The 21,091-nt window shown below is 41.1% G+C and overlaps 1 protein-coding gene across 3 annotated transcripts in view; it reads right to left on the bottom strand.

Moving 5' to 3' along the window:
• Positions 1-203: 203 nt before the first annotated feature.
• eif2a (eukaryotic translation initiation factor 2A) overlaps positions 204-21,091 on the bottom strand; it is a 53,443-nt gene continuing 32,555 nt past the window's right edge. For 2 of the 3 annotated variants that reach the window (XM_073041588.1, XM_073041590.1), the window contains 7 exons: positions 19,926-20,070; positions 17,513-17,629; positions 14,470-15,041; positions 9,955-10,065; positions 6,524-6,643; positions 6,254-6,319; positions 204-5,013 (listed from right to left, as the gene is read on the bottom strand). In XM_073041588.1, the coding sequence (XP_072897689.1) occupies positions 4,948-5,013; positions 6,254-6,319; positions 6,524-6,643; positions 9,955-10,065; positions 14,470-15,041; positions 17,513-17,629; positions 19,926-20,070 (1,197 nt within the window). In that variant the 3' untranslated portion in view covers positions 204-4,947. The remainder of the gene's footprint in view (positions 5,014-6,253; positions 6,320-6,523; positions 6,644-9,954; positions 10,066-14,469; positions 15,042-17,512; positions 17,630-19,925; positions 20,071-21,091) is intronic. The other variant, XM_073041589.1, reaches the window with a different exon arrangement.

Genomic DNA, 21,091 nt, shown 5'->3' with positions numbered 1-21,091 from the left:
CAAAATTTTCTAGCACTTTACATTCTTGTTTTAAAGTTTACATCCCATGAGGTAGAAAAGCTCCAAGTGACGACTAATTTATTCTGTCCCTCAGCTACAGTCTTATTCATTCTGTCAGACTAATAAAATGAAGGTACATTATAAAAAGCCTCAAATTCAGTTTATCAGAAACATGCTGAAAAAAAATCACAAATGCAACATAGTTATTTGCACAAATTGCTAAAACATTTATCAAATATTGTTCATTCAGTTAATTACATGCCAGTCAGTTTAACATCTCTGGAAGAGCATATTTTGGAATCTTCAATAACAAATATATTCAGATGATAAAAATAATTGGAAGCAATCTATACAGCTTTTGTAAATGAGCATTGTGCTTGAAAAATCCAATAAAGATCTTTAAAGTTGGGAGAGATATAATAGCTGTGGGGGAAATGTGGTTTGCATGGACATTCACATGAGACTATTGAGATTCACACAGATCAGCCGATTTGAGTGGTGTCACAATAACAACCTTGCTCTCAGCGTAAGACAAGGAATTGATTGTGGACCAGGAAGTACAAGTCGAGGGAACACACACCAGTCCTCTTCAAGGGGTCAGCAGTGGAAAGGGTGAGCCGTTTCAAGTTCCTGGGTGTCAACATCTCTGAAAATCTGTCCTGGGCTCAACACATCGATGCAATTACAATCATGTCAGTGTCTATACAGTATTTCATTAGGAATCTGAGGAGATCTGTTATATCATAAAATACTCTAGCAAATTTTTACAGTTGTACCATGGAGAGTATTGTAAGTGGTTGTATCACCATTTCGTATGGAGGAACAGAAAAAGTTCCAGAAGGTTGCAAACTCTGCCAGATCCATCATGGACACTAGCCTCCCCAGATTGAGATTTTCTAAAGGTGATGCCTCAAAAAGGCGGCGTGCATCATTAAGGGCCCCTGCATCACCCAGGAAAAGCCCTCTTCTCATTGCTACCATCAGGGAGGAGGTATTGGAGCCAAATGACACACACTCAACATCTTAAGAACAGCTTTTTCCCCTATGCCATCAGGTTTCTGAACAGATAATGCACCGACTCATGAACATCATCTCATTATATTTGCTCTTTGATTAGTTTAATTTTAAAAATATATTTCTCATTGTATTTTTACATATTGGACTGTACTGTTGTCACAAATCAAAAAAAATTCATGACATATATCAGTGATATTAAATGTGATTCTATTCGGATGGTGAAAGAGATATTCAGTTACAGGATGGGCAAAATATTAGATTATTAACTGATTTAGGGGAAGAAATATAGTAGATGAACTAATGGAGGTAGATAGTAAGGTTTCCTCATGTTGAGTCCTTCTTTGCAGCTTCTATGTACATCAAGAGATTGACAGGCTGCTGACATGAAAGGCAAAATAAATAATTTTGGGAAATCAAAGGAAGTTAAAAGAAAATGGTAAAATGCGAGCTTAATTGCTAAATAGTTCGGTGAGATGATATATTCTGTTTAAAAATGCTGTAAATCAGATAATTCATTTGCAAATCTAAATATTGCAATCTTTGTAAACTCTTTTACATCAAGTTCAAATCTGACCTTTTCCCCCAAGTTTGTGTCTAGGCGTAGCCTTGACTCAGTGCTGGAATTCCAGTTCAGAGTTCAAATACTGCTCCAGAGACTGGGCTGACAACACAGCCCTATAACCAGATTCAGATTTATTTATCACATGTACATACTATCAGAACATACAGTGGAATGCGTTAACAACTAACACATCCTAAAGATGTGCTGTGGGCAGCCTGTGAGTGACACCACACATTCCAGCGTCAACACAGCATGGCCACAAAGCTCAATGAAGTATTGTCTCTGAAGCAAAAGCAGGATGCCATTTTATCTTGCAGGGGGGCCAACAGAGATCTCAGTTGATTTGAAGAAGTTTCCCCAGTGTACTGGCCTCAGAGATTATCTGGCTAATAGTTCTTGCAGGTGAATAATGGTTCTTGCTGGTCAATAATGCTGGTGAATGTTACTGAGATTTCTGCATATGGATTTTGGACTACGGACTATTTTTTCAGTCTTATGGTTTTGATATTGTGTATTTGCTGTTGTTCATTGTTTTTGTGTGTGTATGTGTGTGGGAGGATTTGGGGGTCAATGTTCTTGTGTCTCGTGCAGGGGGAGGTGGGTTTGGGGAGTTGATGATCGTGTTGGTAGGTTTGCTGTTTCTCTCTCAACTGACTTCCAAGGTTTTTCTTTGTTTTGTGGCTATCTGGAGAAGAAGAATCTCAGAGTTGCATACATAACTTGATAATAAATCAACCTTTGAACCTTTGATAGTGGGGCTTATTGTGCATAAATTAAGTTCTGCATTTTCCTATGTTTCTACAATGATGATGCTCCAGAGAATGGGGTCAGCATTCCTTGACTTCAGAAAGAGAGGAGTATCTCGCAGGTTGGATCTATGGAGAATGTTTCTCCTGCTTGAAGATTGGTTGAGGAGAAACTTCTTTGCAATGAATTTGTGATCCTGGAGGGCTGGGGAGACCCAGTCACTGAATTTACTCAAAACAAAAATTGTTAGATTTTTGAACTTTATGGGAATCAAGGGATATGGAGATAGTTTCGAAAAATTCCACAGAGGTAGAGGATGAACCTTGACCTTGATGAATGGCAGAAGGCAGCCAAATTGCCTACTCTGTTGCTACTCCTAATGTTCAATGGCTACTCCAAATGCAAGAAGGGTGGGAGGCAGCAGAAAGGAAACTATAGACCTGTTAGTCTAATATCAGTGGTTGGGAAGTTGTTGGATTTGACTGTTAGGGATAAGATTATGAAGTACCTGGAGGCACGTGACAAGATAGGCCAAAGCCAGCATGGTTTCCTGAAAGGAAAATCCTGCCTGACTAACCTACTGCAATTTTTTGAGGAAATTACAAGCAGGGTAGACAAAGGAGATGCAATGGACGTGGTGTACTTGGTTTTTCAGAAGGCCTTTGACAAGGTGCCGCACATGAGGCTACTTAGCAAGATAAGAGCCCATAGAATTACAGGGGAGTTACTAGAATGGATGGAGCATTGGTCGACTGGCAGAAAACAAAGAGTGGATCCTTTTCTGGCTGGCTGCTGGTTAGCAGTGGAGTTCCACAGGGGTTGGTGTTAGAACTGCTGTTTTTTACGATGTATGTCAATGATTTGGACTATGGGATTAAAGGATCTGTGGCTAAATTTGCCGATGATACAAAGATAGGTGGAGGAGTGGGTATTGTTGAGGAAACAGAGAGCCTGCAGAGAGACTTAGATAGTTTAGGGTAATGGGTAAAGAAGTGGCAAATGAAATACAATGTTGGAAAATGTACGGTCATGCACTATGATGGAAGAATTAAATGGGTAGACTATTATTTAGATGGGGAGAGAATTCAAAATGCAGAGATGCAAAGGGTCTTGGGAGTCCTTGTGCAAGATACCCTAAAAGTTAACCTCCAGGTTGAGTCAGTGGTGAAGAAGGCGAATGCAATATTGGCATTCATTTCTAAAAGTATAGAATATAAGAGCAGGGATGTGATGTTGAGGCTCTATAAGACACTCATGAGACCACACTTGGAGTATTGTGTGCAGTTTTGGGCTCCTTATTTTAGAAAGTATATACTGACATTGGAGAGGGTTCAGAGAAGATTCACAAGAATGAGTCCAGGAATGAAAGGGTTACCATATGAGGAACGTCTGGCAGCTCTTGGGCTGTATTCCCTGGTGTTCAGGAGAATGACGGGGAATCTCATAGAAATATTCCAAATGTTAAAAGGCCTGAACAGATTAGATATGGCAAAGTTATTTCCCATGGTAGGGGAGACTAGGACAAGAGGGCACAACTTCAGGATTGAAGGACGTCCATTTAGAACAAAGATGCAGAGAAATTACTTTAGTCAGAGGGTGGTAAATCTGTGGAATTTGTTGCCACGAGCAGCAAGTCATTGGGTGCATTTAAGGCAGAGATAGATAGGTTCCCGATTAGCCAGGGCATCAAAGGGTATGGTGAGAAGGTAGGGGTGTGGGGATGACTGGAAGAATTGGATCAACCCATGATTGAATGGTGGAACAGACTCGATGGGCCAATTAGCCCACTTCTGTTCCTGTATCGTATGGTCTTATGGCCTACTCTGCTGCTACTCCTAATTTTCAAGAACTATTCCAAATGGCCTAGTCTGCTGCTACTCCCAATGTTCAAAAATCCAGTGAATCCTTTATTGGGATATCCTGATGTTGTAAAATCTTCTACAGTTCTTCGAAAAAGTATTCAGCACCCAACTGTTATCTCACGTAAATGAGTATTATGACCAGGGACCTTGATCAATTTAACTGAGAATAATTTGTGAATCAGATTCTTTTTTTTCCACAGCAGAAACCCCTCCCCCAAAAAAGAGGGAAATCGTATAGCGTAAAAAACTAAAATTACAAAAATTGAAATGATACATGTCAGATGTATCCTGAGCAAAGGGTGATGAATACTTTTGAACTGCTGATATTTCAGTTTGTGAATTTTTAGGTTTTTATGCTTTACAATTTACATGTTTTAATTTGGAGTCTACTGTGAAAAAGGAGCATGCGATTCACAAATAAAAATTCTCAGATGAATTGCTCAAAATCCCTGGTTGTAATACTCATTTATATGAACAAAGGGTTGGGAGAAGAATACTTTTTCAAGGCACTGAGATGACATACACGCTCTTTCACACATTAAGCAGGATAGCGTTAATCTTTAACAATGGATCTAAAGAAGTAGAAATTATTGTCAGTAGAGTGTTTCTTTATTCTCTTATCCTAATACATAACTTCATTTAACACTGTCCAAACCTCTTACATTGCATAGAATATAGATTTTTTTTCACTTAAATTTCACAATGAAATAATTTTCTGTGGTTATGTGAAACCAGGTATTGCAATCCTCTTGGGTAAATTTACAGACCTAGTTCTAGGTCCTCCAGTTCCTTCAAAAGTGCTTCTTCTTTCTGCATTTTCTCCAACTATAAATGGAAATAGAGTAAAACAAAAATTGCATTTAATAATAATAACAACCGGAGAAAAAGAACATTTTAACAACAAAAAAAGACAAATTTTAGTCTCCTTCCCCCCACCCCCCCAACAGCTCATTTGAAACCAAAGATCAGAGTTTCCAGATTTTAACAATAGTCTCATCAGGACAATCTGGCTTCAAACACGATGGCTACCAAATCATTATAGCTTAGCATCCATGGGCAGAAATGGAAAGAATAAACAAGAGTTCTTGTGAATAACCCTGGCAGTGCTTTGAAAATGTTATTAGTTTGTGAAGATTTTTTGAGAGCAATAAGGCATCAAACTACAATAAAATCAGAGATGCTCACTGGAATCAGATATCAGCTGTGGTGACAGGACACCTTGCACCATATCTAGTTGTATAGCTACTAGCAATCACATTCCTCATGGGGAAGATGACAGAGTACATTAAGTAACTGGTTTTTCTAAAAATGTAACCCAAGTCTACGGCAGGACTTTGGAGAGTGAATATAAGTTATGTTTTAGTAATCTATAGCTAGAATGCAAGTTATTTTCTATTCCCCCAGACCAATTCTATTGGTTCATGGAAGAATTTACATTTGAGGTTCTGCAAACATATTTCAAGAGAGACTAGGCAGTGCAATTTCTATAGATGCTGCCTGGCCCACTGAGTTCTTCCAGCATTTTGAGAGTGCAATTTCCTGACTGACTGCTGTTAAAGGGGAAGGTACACACACGTAAGATTGCACACCCAGATCTGCAACTTCAGTGAGGCAACAGGCCTGAACAGTGGCCATTGGGCAACATCCAGTCCCCAAAGCTGCATTCCTCAGGCTGACGAGAGTCAAACCCAGTCCATAAAATGCCACTCTACCATAGCATTTAGTGTAATGCATTACTGCACCAGCCATCTGGGTCCAATTCCCGTCGCTATCGGTAAGGAGGTTATACATTCTCCCAGTGTCCGTGTGGGATGTACCATGCTGAATTTTAATTTTATTTATTTAGAGATATCTCTAAATAAACTAAATAAAAAAGGTTATACTTGATACTTCCCACATGATAAATCAGGGGCATTTAAAAATCCCTTAGATAGCCACACAGATGGCAGGAAAATGGAGGGTTAGGTTGATCTCAAAGGCCAGCACATTGTGGCTGAAGGGCTTGTACTGTTCTATGTTCTATTAAAAGTGCACAACTCTGGAGATGAGAACTAATAATTGGCACCTGGTTCTTTTCCAGTTGCTTGCCAGAAGCTTCTTGTTCTTTTAACTGTTCGATCGCTTTAAGTTTCTGCAACAGAGAGGAGCTTACAGTTAAGATGAACCATAACAGTTTTGCAAGATAACCATCAAACTTCAGAAGTTCACTTCTGTGAGAAAAAGAGGATCTTAAGCAATATTTTAATATATTGAGCCTATGCTGCTTTTTCTCCCCGTCATTGACATTACTCTCATCCCTAATCCCACCCTTCCATACATTTTCCACTGAACTTACCTTTTTGATGTTCTTGATTTTTTTCTCTATTTCAGGGTCGCCATGGCTCTCAGCCGAGGGGACCACTCTAGGTTCAGGGTCAGACGGTGCTTCTTGTATGACCTCAGATCTGCTCTCCTGCTAGAAATAAAGTAGAGAGGCAAGGGGTTGATGAGCAAGTACCACTCTCCACTTGTAATCAGTCAGAACTTTTATTCTTTTGACAGAATCACACTATCTGGTTCAAAATACTCAAGGCAGGAAATCAGTCATCTTTAACGATAAGGTCTAACAATTCTCCAACACCCAGCAACTCTTAACGAACTGCTGAAATGACCTAGTAGACCACAGACAGGAGGCACAGGAGACTGGATGAAAGGTCTCGACTACAAATATCAACAACCCTTTTTTCCTCCATGCATGCTGAGTTCTTCCAGCTTTTTGTGCATTGTTCCAGTAAATTAGGAAGCAGCTAACGACAGACAATAAATTCTGGCTTTATCAGCAATAATCACATCCTGTACAAGGACGTAGAATAAACTTACATCACTGTAGGAGGTTGCTTGTTCTATTGATACCATGCCAAGTGTTAGCCAGTTTAATTGCGTTTTTCAGCTCTCCCTAACAGCCTTGCAGGTTATAGCTCATCAGATACCTTTTAAACATAACAGTTTCCACCTCCACAGTCACATTCACAGTGAGTTTCAGAGACTACCAACCACAGCATGAAAAACATTCTACTCTTTTCTAATTATTCCTTCCAAACACTCAGACCTGAAGATCTCTGCTGCCTATTGATGCTCCATCCTATCCGCTTCATCAAGGGCTTATGATTTTATACAATTTAATTCAATCCAGCCCGTCTCATTTACCTAGAAGAACAGTCCAGCCTATCCAATATTTTCTCAATTAAAATTTTCTAGTGACAATAATTCCTCTATTCCTAATTATATATTTACTTATTTCCTCTTTACTATGCCCTTGTAACAGAGTGACCACATTGCAAGCATCTTTACTTATGGACTAACTTTACAGTTAGTCCATAACCTCCCAGGCTTAATAACATATACAATACTGTGTAGTCATGCACACACACACACACACACATCAATATATTTTATATATATACACACACACGTATGTGTGTGCAATACACAAATGGTGAGTGCTGTATTGCACGGAGGGGAGGACGGTAGGTTGACAAATGGTGAGTGCTGTATTGCACGGAGGGGAGGACGGTAGGTTGACAAATGGTGAGTGCTGTGTTGCACGGAGGGGAGGACGGTAGGTTGACAAATGGTGAGTGCTGTATTCCCATATGCAAACATATGGGAATATGTTTTCCAACCATGATTCCCCCTCTCCCTGCCCCCTTCCCACTCTCAGTCAACAATAGACAACCATATCAGAATCAGTTTATCGTCACTCACAAACATCATGAGATTTCTTTTTGTTTTTTGCAACAGTAGCAGTACAGTGCAATACATAAAGTTACTACGGTACTGTGCAAAAGTCTTAGGCGCCTTAGCTATATATATATTTGTCCAAGACTTTTGCACAGTACTGTACTTCTGATAACAAATTAAAGTATCAGTTCATAGATTCATGGAGCGCAGAAGCATGGCCTTGATGTTCCTCCATGTTGAGCTGAGCTAGTGCCACCTGGCTGCATTTGGCCCCTATTGCTCCAAAGCTTCGCTATCCACACACCTGTAAAACACTGTCATTATCATTTCCCCTGGCACCTCGCTCCATATACCTACCAATCTCAGTTGAGGACGTTGCCCTGCAGGTCCCCTTTAAATCCTTCCCCCTCACCTTAAACCTATATCGTCTAGCTTTAGATTCCCCTGCTCTGAGGAAATAAGACTGTAATCATCCACCTTTACCTATTAAAGTAGAATCTAAGAGGCTTTTAGATACGGATCTACAGGCAATGGATCACGTACAGGCTGAAGGGATTTAGTTTAATGTCAATGTTCTACAATCTTTAGGGATCAGTGAGCATACATTCCTTTATTTTATTTGCTCTTCCAAATGCAACATTCCACACTCTGTCATCAGATTTCTGAACGCTGGTGAGCATTGCATTTTTGACCATGTATGTATTTTAGTAATTTATAGTAATATGATGCCTGTACTGCTGCTGCAAAGCACACACCATGTGAGACAAGGTATCTGACTGCAATAGATTGTGAGGACTGTTGAGAGGCTCATCGGGGTCTCTCTCAGCACCTCCTCACCCCAACCCCCCCCCGCCACCTCCACGATACATACCAGAAGTGCTGTGGTTGCAGAGCCCTCAGCGTTGTCAAAGACCTCTCTCATCCTCTTTGACCCTCCCACCATCAGGCAGAAAGTACCGCAGTGCAAGAACATGGACTGTTAGGATGGGTAACAGCTTCTTCTCCTAGGCCGTGAGACTTCTGAACACACTGCTACCAGCCAACACATATTATTTATGACAGTGACAGTAGCAGAGTCTTGAGGCCCTCCAATGGGCGTGGGTGACCAGGTGTGTTGCGTCCCAGCTGTCAGGGCAGTACAATATGGAGAGCAGGCTGTTGTCCATGTGGCAGGCTCCCTTTCTCCACACAGCTGATGAATCCAAAGGAACGGCAGAGATCAATACAGTTTGGCACCAGCAGTATCACAGGAGTTGCCAGTCTGCGTTGAGTTCAATGTAGGACTTCCTTAGGAACTCCAGCTCCCGATTTTTCCTCAGGGTTTACACCTGAAGTCTTCCCCATGAATGGGTATAGCCGCAGGATATCGGAGGTTTGAGATAAGAATTTTCCTTCTCCTAGATGAACTGCCAAACCAGAGCTGGCAAGCCCCCTCTGCCCAAAGGGATGTTAAGGCACCGGGAACCTGCCTTTGCTCCTCCTGTCAATAGAAATGGTTCCGCCAGGCTTTGTAGCTAAGTCACATGTGAAGGCAGAAGCTGGACTTGGTAGTCAGAGGCCATTTGAGACACACACCTTTGGGAGTATTTAGACCATAACACCGTAAGATAATTCAATAGGTATTATGAGCTTATCCCCACTACTACTCCCAGCTGTAACAACTTTAAGGAACCAGTAGCAGTATACTATCGTATATGCACTTAATGTCGACTTGTATGTCTACAGAATACTATTTTATCTGTTAATATTATTTTATGTGATGTATATGATATATGTATTGTATTTTGCACCTTGGTCCCCGAGGAATGTTGTATTGTTTAGCTGTATACATGTCTGCAGTTGAATGATGATAAACTTGAACTTGAAATCAATGAAAATAAATCTAATTCTGACTTCCTGGTTTCAGTTGGCCACTTTTCTGTCCAAGTGGCTGGCGATTTCATCTCCTGAAAATCAGTGCCATCCCGAAAGAGCGAAGGTGTGTAGGGGAAAGTGATGTGGTGTTTGGTACTTCAGAGCTGCCAATCAGTAATAAAAACAGAATACCTGCTTTGCTGCCTTCCGTGCTTCCCTTTTCTTCTGATTTTTGAGAGCTGCTTTTGACAGTTGTTTATCTGCAGTTTGTGGTTTCATGTTCTGAGGAGGTTCTTCTTCATGCTACGAAAAAAATCAAATCATAGGTATCAGAGTGGTACTGTCCACGGAACTGAGGTCTTGTCTGCCTTCTGAGTTGGAATTAAAAGTACCCATCTTTCAAAAAAAAACAGGAGATTTATTTATTGCAGGAAACCTGCCCAATGTTAATCCTTGAACTAGCATCATTAAAACAGAATTAGTGCACATGGCACAGCATTAGATGCCAATTACACAAGCTTAGAAAAAGAACTCCAAAATTCATGAGCCATCAAAAACCTCTGGTGCACTGGGCTCAGCACAGATCCACTTTCAATCTCTTAGGCTTTTACTTTTGCCAAACTCATCTTAAATCTACAATTTTAAACTTTTACAACTTTTTTCTTCTTCCTAATGATTTTCGCTAGATGCATTTCCTCAGACAACAGCACCACCCTGAAATTAATGTTATGTACTTGCATGACAACAGGTTCTTCAGATACTGGGAATCCTGAGGGACACACACAGAGTGTTGGAGGAACCAGGCAGCATCAATGGAGGGAAATAAATACTGATATTTTGGGGCAAGACCCTTCACACCCAGACTGGAAAGGAATGGGCAAGAAGATAGAACAAGGTGGTGAGAGGAGGGGAAGAAGCGCAAGTCAGCAGGTGATGCTGAAACCAGGTGAGGAGGAAGGTGGGTAAGTGGGGGAGGGGAATGAGGTAGGAAGTTGGGAGGTGATGTGTGGAAGAGTTCATGGGCTGAAGAAAAAGGAATCTGATAGGAGAGGAGAGTGGACCATGGGAGAAAGGGAAGGAGGAGATCCAGAGATAGGTGATGGGCAGATGAGAAGAGGTGCGAGGGGAGCCTGAATGGGGATTGGAAAAACAGAAATGTGGAAGGGGAGGAAACTACTGGTAGTTAGAAAAATTGGTGTTCATACGGTCAGGTTGGAGGCTACCCAGAGGAAATATGAGGTGTTACTCCTCCAATATGAGAGTGGCTCATCATTACCATAAAGGAGTCCACAGACCAACATGTCAGACTGGGAAGTATAATTATAATGGGTGGCTATCGGGAAACTCCGCCTATACAAGCCTTAATGGTGAATATCAACAAATTACTTGCCACTAAGTGCATTACTGACAGAGAATGGAATAGAATGGATAGATACTTTATTGATTCCAGAGGAAATTAGTGTCACAGTAGCATTACAAGTGCACAGATGTAAATATTAGAAGTAGAAAGAATTTTTAAAAAGTTACTACAAACAGTCAGGGGGTCATCACCTGCCCGGCTACAGGCTGACTCACTATATAATGCTCTTTGAAACAGTGCAGTTGTCTTAGCCTATTACTAAAAGCGCTCCTCTATTCAGCCAAGGTAGCACGTAGAGGGTGAGAAACATTGCCCAGAATTGCCAAAATTTTCCGCAGGGTCCTATGTTCTACCACAGCCTCTAGTGTGTCCAGTTTGACTCCTATTACAGAGCCAGCCTTTCTAATCAGTTTATTGAGGCTGCTGGCATCACCCGTGCAGATGCCGTTGCAAGTCTGCCATCTCCAACAGATGGAAACTCTTCAAATTTGACACACAACTGGATTAGAAGTCTCTGAAAAATGATTAGGGCAAAGGCAGGAAGCTATACAGTCGGCTCTTCAGAACGCTCCCTCCATGCTGACTATCTGGAACCTCTCAATGCAACTCATTTTTTTTTCCTATCTCCGTTGATTCCCACAAAACCCTTCACACCTGATTCAGGTTGCATCAGCTAATTAACGTACCAACCAGCATAAATTTGGGAAGAAAATTAAGCATCAGGGGCAAACTCAGGTGATCATAAAAATGCTCCACAAAGTCTGACACCCAAGGGTCGAACTTGGGTCTCGAGAGCTGTGAAGCAACTGCAATAATGAGTATGCCCTAGTGCTGAGAAACCTACTGCTAGACCAGGAGTTCTCCACATAATCATCGGACCTCTGCCTGGTGTCACAATTAAGATAAGCAAACTCAACATAGCCCAACCAGGGATCTTCCTCAGTGAAAAACTGAGTAGCATACGCCGTTAATGATATCATCACTTGTGCCAGCCAGGGGGCTTATTGGTTTATTACTGTCACATGTACTGAGATAGAGCGAAAAGCTTGTCTTGTATACCATTCCAGCAGATCAAATCATCGCACGGGGCATTGAGCTAGGACAAGATAAAACAAAAAAAGGCAAAATAAAATGTAAAAGCTACCAAAAGAATGCAGTGTGCGTAAAAGATAAAGTGCAAGATCATAATAATGTAAATTGTGAGGCCAAATGCCTATCTTATCATACGAGAGCCTGATAACAGCCTGACAGAAGCTGTCCTTGAGGCTGGTGATACTTGCTTTCGGAGTTTTGTATTTTGAGTCTGATGGGAAAGGGAGAAGAATGTTTGGGCTGGGTGGGGTCTTTGATGATGTTAGCTGCTTTCTGTGATGTGCTGAGCTGTGCCACATCCCTCTGAGGTTTCTTGTGGTCACGTACAGAGCAGTTGCCATACCAAGCGGCTACGCATCCAGATAGAACGCATTGTTCAAAATTGGGAAGAGTCAACAGAGACATGCTGAATCTCTTCAACTTCCTGATGAAATAGAGGTGTTGGTGAGCTTTCTTAACCGTGACAGCAAAATGGTTGGATCAAAACAGGCTACTGCCCTAACAGGCTTATGGCCAATTTTCAATAAGCTTAAACATCTTTTAATATATTGCTAAGTTTTGGAGAAATTAGAGCAATTGCTCTTTACTGTTGATTGTTTGAACAAAGCTCAGGGCAGCCAAACCTCACCTCACATGGAGGAAGGATAAAGATTATAGAGAAAATCATAAGATATAGGAGCAGATTAGGCCATTTGGCCCATCGAGTCCGCTCCTTTCATAAAGCCTTTCATTAACGAAGAGCACTAGCATTACAATCTCATTTAGCTGCTTTTCCAATTGACAGTGCTTTCATCTGACAGCCTTAATAAAACTGACAGCTCAGTTCCTCGTTTCACCAACCCTGGTGCGCTCAACTGAGTTTGGCGTTTCACATATGAATTGCTATTGAAATTAATTTTCATACATGTCAAAAGGTCAAGTGTTGGCATTCATATACCTATAAGATTAAAAAGCAGCTTCAGCCAATGCTCCACAAACACCAAATTCAAAGAGATTAAACCAGAGAACAAGTAATCTAAACATAATTATCACTGAATTCGCCTGGCTACAAGAGTGGGATTGACAAAGAGCAGTGGCTGTGTGTGGTCTGAGGGCTCCAGTTTTCTCAAAGTTCATTTATTATCAAAGCATGTGTACTCTACACAACCTCAAGATTCTCTGTCTTACAGAACTTTAATGCTGGTGTCCACAGGAGAGGTACATCTCTCACTAGCCTGATCTGGAATATGGAAAGAGGTAAAGTAACAGCATCACCTAACTTCACAGGCATTTTCCAATCAATGGATCTGACCTAGTGTGAGATGAGGAGCATGCTTGTTCTTGCAGAAACATGGCTTCAAGAAAACATCCCATGTACCATCAATCTTCAGGCCATGTCACTCAGGGACTTGTGCTATTATTGTTTTGTGACTGTCTGCTAACGTAACTGTATGAGCTGTGTGCAAAATGTACCGGTATGTACTATTTTGCTCCTTGGCCCCTCAGGAATGCTGTTTCCTTTAGCTGTATACATGCTATGTATATGGTAAACATATCATCAATGTGTATGGTTGAATGACAATTAAACTTGAAAATGCACTTGACCTTAATAATAAACAGAATAGAATCTTATCAATTGCCTTTAATTAATCTGAGAAGTTTTTGACTGAGAGATAATTAGTATTTGCAGGTTTAGCTGGCAGAATTCCTGTTTGAGGTCAGTGAAGACAAAATATGTTGATCCATTAAAACGGAAACATAAAATCCACAACTTACACCTAGATGGTCAGAACAACTACTAGAATTACTATTTTTCAGGAGTTTCTCATACTAAGGTGGAACATGATACCTCAACTTCATTGCATCATCCGATACTGGGAAATCTGTGTGCCACGGTGGTTCGTATAACATTTTATAGCGCAAACGGCGAACAATTCCCATCGCTGTCTGCAAGGAGTTTGTATGTTCTCCCTGTGGGTTTCCTTCAGGTGTTCCGGTTTCCTCCCACATTCCAAAGACAAACATGTTAGGGTTAGGGTCAGCAAGCTATGGGCACACTATATTGGCATCGGAAGAATGGCAACATGTGTGGGCTGCCACTAGCACATCCTCATCATTGACGCAAATGATGCATTTCATTATATGCTTTGATCTACATGTGACAAGCAAAGCGAACCTTTCTCTGTATTTGTAAGAATAACATGAAAAATATACTTAATGCTGCACAAACTTCAGAAAGGGCACCCAAATTCCAATGTGTACTGAATGTCACTCACCAGTTTGATGCTGGTTACTGGCTTGTTTCTCAGTGCAGGAGGTCTGTAAGCCTGTGCGGGCTTGGCATCAATACTAGGAACATCATTGGGAACTGTTTGATATTTGATGGCCTTTTCAGGGAACGCACCATCTACAAATGGCTGCCACTGGACTTCCCAGAGCTCAGAGTTCGATGGCACTTCAATCTTGTGATGAACTACACCGCTGTAGTGCCAGATCTTAAATCCGTTGCTAACCCGTAACCTTGGCGCACAAGTTGCTGTTACGATGTGCTCGCCATCGGGGCACCATGAGAAATAGGTAGTGTCAGGAGCCTGCGGCTTTGAAATCTGTTTGTACTTTTTCACATCCCAGACCTCCATCTGCCCTCGGAGATTTCCAAAGCCTGCCAGCACCAGGATGTGTCCCTGAGGGCTATAGAAGGCTGCATTCCGAGGGCCAGTACCAAAGTCGAAGACTGGGTCACACTTCTGATTGAAGACCGTAACTTTGGCGGGCATGAAACCATAAACGACACAGAATTCAAGAGAATTTGGATTCCAGACCACATCATAGATTGGGCCATTTTTTGCTGAAAGAAAGAAAATTTGTTCAACAGTAACATGCTGTCATGAAAAGCAGTATCCTCCATTAATGCAACATCTTTAATTTGTGGAGGAAAATGTTTCAAAGCAATTCGGAAACATGTAATCAACGATAAGTACCCAACCCAAAGGAAAAATTAGGTGTTTGCATAAAATTAATGTTTCAAAAAAGATAGAGGGTTAAAATCTTCTGAGCCAACCAATTTTCATTCCTTAGTTATGAATAGCAAAAGCAGAAAATCCTGTTAATGCTGTTCTGTCTCTTTCCAATTGGCTCAAATATTTGACTAATAAATGTAGTTCAAATTAAATTAATGAGTTGTGAAGCATTTTTGGGGATTAATACAAGGATGCGACAAGACACAGTATGAATGCAAGCTGATTCGATCTTTCGAGCTGTATTCTCTGTCAAGTGAAAAAGAGGCACAGCTACTCCAGCTGACTTCCCGTCCTGCACTCCTTTCTATGTCACTTCCAAAACAGAGCATGGAACAGTACCTGCTCTTCGGCCCACGATGTTGCTTTGACCTTTTAATCTACTCTAAGGTCAATCTAACACTTCCCTGCTACAGAGCCCTCCACTATTCAATGACTATCACGCAGTAGCATTTACATCCACTGTAATGAAGTGCTTTCCGAGGTTGGTGATGAAACATATCAACTCCTGCTTCTGAAGTGACTTGGATCCGCTCCAATTTGCCCACCAGCACAACAGATCCACAGCAGATGCCATTTCATTGGCTCTTCACTCAACCCAGGAACATCTAGACAGCAAAGACAGCATGATGCTCTTTATTGGCTATAGCTTGGCATTCAACACTATCATCCCCTCAAAACTAATCAATAAGCTTCAAAGAACTTGGCCTCAAAGCCTCCTTGTGCAATTGGATCCCTGATTTCCTCATTTGCAGACCGCAGTCAGTTCAGATTGGCAACAATATTTCCACCAAAATGTCGATCAGCACAGAGGCACCACAAGGCTGTAGTGTTGGTGCGTGGCCAAGTTGATAAGGTGTTAGTCTAGTAATCTGAAGGTCGCTAGTTCGAGCATTGGCTGAGGCTGCGTGTGTGTCCTTGGCACTTAACCATATATTGCTCTGCAATGACATTGGTGCCAAGCTGTATGGGTCCTAATGCCCTTCCCTTGGACAACATCGGTGGCGTGGAGAGGGAAGACTTGCAGTTTGGGCAACTGCCGGTCTTCCATAAAAAAAAAACCTTGCCCAGGCTTGTGCCCTGGAAGCTTTCCAAGGCACAAATCCATGGTCTCTCGAGACTAACGGAGGCCTACCTACCTACCACAAGGCTGTGTGCTTAGTCCCCTGCTGTATTCGCTAAGCACAACTCCAATGAAGAAATCACAGCAACTCGCTACTTCCTTATGAGTTTGCAAAGAGGGGATAACTTCACTCGCACCATCACTGAATTGTTCCCACATCCTATGAACTCACTTTTAAGGACTTTTTAATCTCATGTTCTCATTATTTATTGCTTTTTTATTTATTATTATTATTTATTTTTTCTCTTTCATATTTGCAAGATTTGTTATCCTTTGCACATTGTTAGTCCATCCTGTTGAGTGCAGTCTTTCATTGATTCTATTGTGTTTCTTAGACTTAGCATGTATGCCTGCAAGAAAATACACCTCAGTGCTGTATATGTACTTTGATGATAAATTTACTTTGAATTTTGAATTTTTCTATCACATAAGTGGCTATCTAAGAGTTTCTTAAGTGTCCCTAATACATCCACCTCCACCACCACCCCGGTTCCACACATCCACTACTCTGTGTAAAAAATCCTACCTCTGACATCCCTCCTATACTTTTCTCTAATCACCTCTCATATTAGTCATTGCCACCTTGGGGAAAAGGTGCTGGCTGTCCACTCTATCAGTGCCCCTCATCATCATATACACCTCACTTCCCATCCTCCTTCACTCCAAACAGAACAGGCGTAGCTCGCTCCACCTGGCCTCATAAAACACGCTCTCTAATCCAGCCAGCATCTCTTGTGCACACTCTCTAAAGTCATAGAGCACTACAGCACAGAAAACGACCTTCAGCCCATTTAGTCCGTACTGAACTGTTATTTTACCTAGTCCCATCAACCCATACCTAGACCACAGCCCTCCATATCTCCCTGTCCAAGTACTCATCCAAACTTCTCTTAAATGCTGCAATTTAACCCACATCTACCACTTCCACTGGCAGATCGTTCCATACTTACACCACCTTCTGAGTGAAGTAATTTCGGCCTCAGGTTCCCCTTAAATAATTTTGATTCAAATTATTGGCTGGAAAACTCTAGCCCATCACTGACCACGTTTGACGGAACTGTGTAACAGATAGATTTACGCAAGGAAAGAAAGCCTGATTACAATCATCGAACAAACCTACAGCAAGTGTCAGCAGCTTTCTAATCTTACTTACAAAACAAATGTATGAAAAATACATACGCAGCTGCACTAATGCAGTTTCTCCGTTGGATGCTATGTAGTGCAGGGTTTGTTCACCATAGTAGGATGCTCCTGACTTGTCCACATCGGTACTGGCAATCACCAATAGCGCAGTTCCTGAGGGAAGGAAACATTTGCATTGAAATCTTGACGACACTGCAATTATTTGCATTTTGCATGATAAAGCAATCTAAGGTGCTTCACCTTGCAATCAAAAACTGAACTACATGAAGAAACGTTGGGACAGAATCAAGAACTTGATCGACGAGATAGGTGTTAACGAGCATTTATGAAGGAGAATCAAAGGCAGATAAGGACAGGTTGATAATCCATCAACTATCCATCCGTCATCAAGGACCCCCACCGCCCAGGACATGCTCCTTTCTTGCTGCTGCCTCAGGTCCCATGCCACCAGGTTCAGGAACAGTTATTACCCCTCAACCATCAAGCTCTTGGACTAGAGGGGATAACTTCACTCACCCCAACACCAAACTGGTTCCACAACCTGTGCACTTACTTTCAAGACCTCTACAACTCATGTTCTCAATATATATATAGCTTATTTATTTGTTATTATTATTATTTTGTTTCTGATTTCTTTTTCTTTTGCATTTGCACAATTTGCTAAATTTTGCACATTGGGTGTTTGACCACCTTTGCTTGTGTTCAGTTTTTCATTGAACCCATTGTATTTCTTTGTACTTACTGTGTATGCCTACAAGAAAATGGATCTCAGGGTAGTATATGGTGACATACATATACTTTGATAATAAAATTTACTTTGAACTTTGAATTTTGCCCATTCCTGTGCTACTGACTCTGCTTGAACAAGCGTTACAGATATACAAATGTGATTCTTGATTATTTAACATCTGACTGAAGTAGCAATTTTGGTCTTGATTGCAAGAATTGGCAACGTTTTAAGTAATTGGACCTGCAGTCATAACCTTGAACTCTGACCCTAACCTCATCTGGCATTTACAGCAACCTTCCAATTGTTTCGATGAAAGACCATAGAGCTGAAATAGTAACGCTGTTCCTCTTTCTTGCTTTAGTAGCTATTTTAAGTTTTCACTTCTAATGATCTTAATAGACGTCAGTGGTAAAAACGTTTGCCAAAATATCTCTTCCTATTCTGGAGTTACTGAGTACAGTTGTGACATTTCTGTGACAACAGATGTATTCCTTGAATAGGTTAGCACTTTGATAGGCAATGGTTTCAGTTCTGCTTTGTTTGGAGTTTGAGAAGATTTGGTACTTATAAATTTATATAAATGTACAGCAGACAGCATTCATCACTGTTTGGTACGAAGCCTCCAATGCACTGAATGGCAAGAGGCGGCAGTGGGTTACAGACTCGCTGGCCAGCTCCAATATGTGCACAGCCTTCCCTGCCATTGAGGACATCTACAAGAGGCCAAAGGCGGCAGCACCCATCATTATGGACCCTCAATATCCAGGACACATCCTCTTCTCGTTACTGCCATCGGTGAGAAGGTACAGGAGCCGAAAAATCCACATTCAATGATTCAAAAACAGCTTCTTCCCCTCCACCATCGTTTCTGAACAGTTCATAAACTGCAGCTCATTATTCCTTATTTATTTTAATAATTTATAGTAATTTTATGTCCTTTACTGCTGTTGCAAGATAACAAATTTCACATCATAAACCACTGATAATAAACATTATTCTGATTATTCCAAAAAGTTTGTTAAGTTGAAGCTATTGCCGTGTTTTGTTTTCAAGGACCTCAAGGGATCAGTAAAGACAATGTGACCAAAACAGGAACTAGAAATAACACTGGGAAGTGTAGTTGTAATCCTCTGCAGCTTGTATTAGTTTGAGGAACTCAACTATCAAGGATTTATTTTTACATGCTGAGAAAGGACAAACCAGCAGCTTTAGCAGGGATAATATAGTGAACATGAGGAAGGGAGAGTGAATTCGTACCCACTCAACAAATTCCTAATCTCAGCCCAACAGTCGGGCAGGGATGGTGACAGAAGACAACCAAGTAGAGGACGGTACACTGCTCACTGCCTCAAACTAGAAACAGCTCAATTGCCCACTTTTAATGTCATGGTAGAGACCACGTCAGAGCCTAAAGAAATGTGCTACGAGTGAAACTTAAGTAAGTAGAATGACACTTGGCCAGATATCAAAAGAGAAAAGTTTTTTTAAATTCCTTTATATGAATTCTGCCATAAACCACTTCAGTTACTGAAACAATGCACCAGTGTTTTAATGAGTGAGATGATGGGATGGAGATTTTTTTCTCAGTTTCCTGTCACATCAAGGCCTTCAGATATTTAATATTGCAAGTTAAGCCAACACATTAACAGCTGGTTAAAAAGGCTTTTTGTGCAAGCAAGATCACTTGATATGTTGTGGAAATGTCAAAAGAAATCCTACCTTTCTTATTCCAAAGCATTGTCACTTTGTCAGCTTTAAAAAAACTTTTATTTGCCAAGGCAGAGGACGGGCCATCAAAATTTGGATACTGGTACAATCGAACAAATGACGGTGCACCCTTCGATCCAGGCACATACACAGCAACCTTATAAAATAAAAAGTGTTTGCTCCGTTCTTAAATGGTATTTCAAAACATCTACAAAGAAAGACATCTACGTCACATACAAGTTTCTTTATCGAAAAAGTATGCTTCATGAAAATGAATAGTGCGAAAATACAGTTAAAACAATTGACAGAAGCCTTCATCTTAAGGAAAAAAAATGGATTGAACTTAGTCACTGGAGAGACAACTTCTGAAGGGAGAGCAGAGTTAAGTTACAAAGTCAATTTGTTCGAATGAGTTAGGGGTTTTTCTCTTTGGAGCAAAGGAGGACGAAAGTCAACTTGAAGAGGTGTCTAAGATGATAAGGTACATAGATCGAGTGAACAGCCAGCACCCTTTTCCCAGCGTGGAAATGGCTAATCTGAGGGGGCATGGTTTTAAGGTGAATGGAGAATAGTGTAGGAGGAATGTCAGAGGTAGGTTTTAGTTTCACACAGTGAGTTTTACATGTCCTGCCATGGGTGGTGGTAGAGTCAGATACATTAGGGAAACTTCAGAAACTCAGATAGGTGTATGGATAAAAGAAAAAAAGGCTATGTGGGAGGGATTGATCTTAGGGTAAGTTAAAGGATCAGCACAATATTGTGGGCTGAAGAGTCTATACAATGCCATACAGTTCTATGTTGGTCACTGTTAGCACTATACACAAAGGTCCTCTTGAGGTGTGGTGGACCACGCAATCTTATACAAGCACATATTCAAAACCAAGCCCCAAGTCGTCTTCAGCTTGTATAATGGTGCACTCGTGAGAATGGGCTTTAAATAAAGGTCATTCATCAACTGGTCCTGGCTGACAACAGGCCAACAATAAAAGTCCATGATAATTTTCTGGGAAAACACGGACCACTTTCCAGATCGTGAAAGCCACCCCCTCAATGAGGGCAGCTATGCATGATCAAATTTACCGTCAGCTTCTGGTTGCTGGTTACAAAGAATGTTCAAAGGTCAAGATCTCCAAACCTCCAAAAGGTTCATGGTCCAATAAGTATCTGTGAACTATACC

Source organism: Hemitrygon akajei, chromosome 3, assembly GCF_048418815.1.
Source record: "Hemitrygon akajei chromosome 3, sHemAka1.3, whole genome shotgun sequence".
Taxonomy (NCBI): Eukaryota; Metazoa; Chordata; class Chondrichthyes; order Myliobatiformes; family Dasyatidae; genus Hemitrygon; species Hemitrygon akajei.
This window is presented reverse-complemented; position numbering and strand designations above follow the sequence as displayed.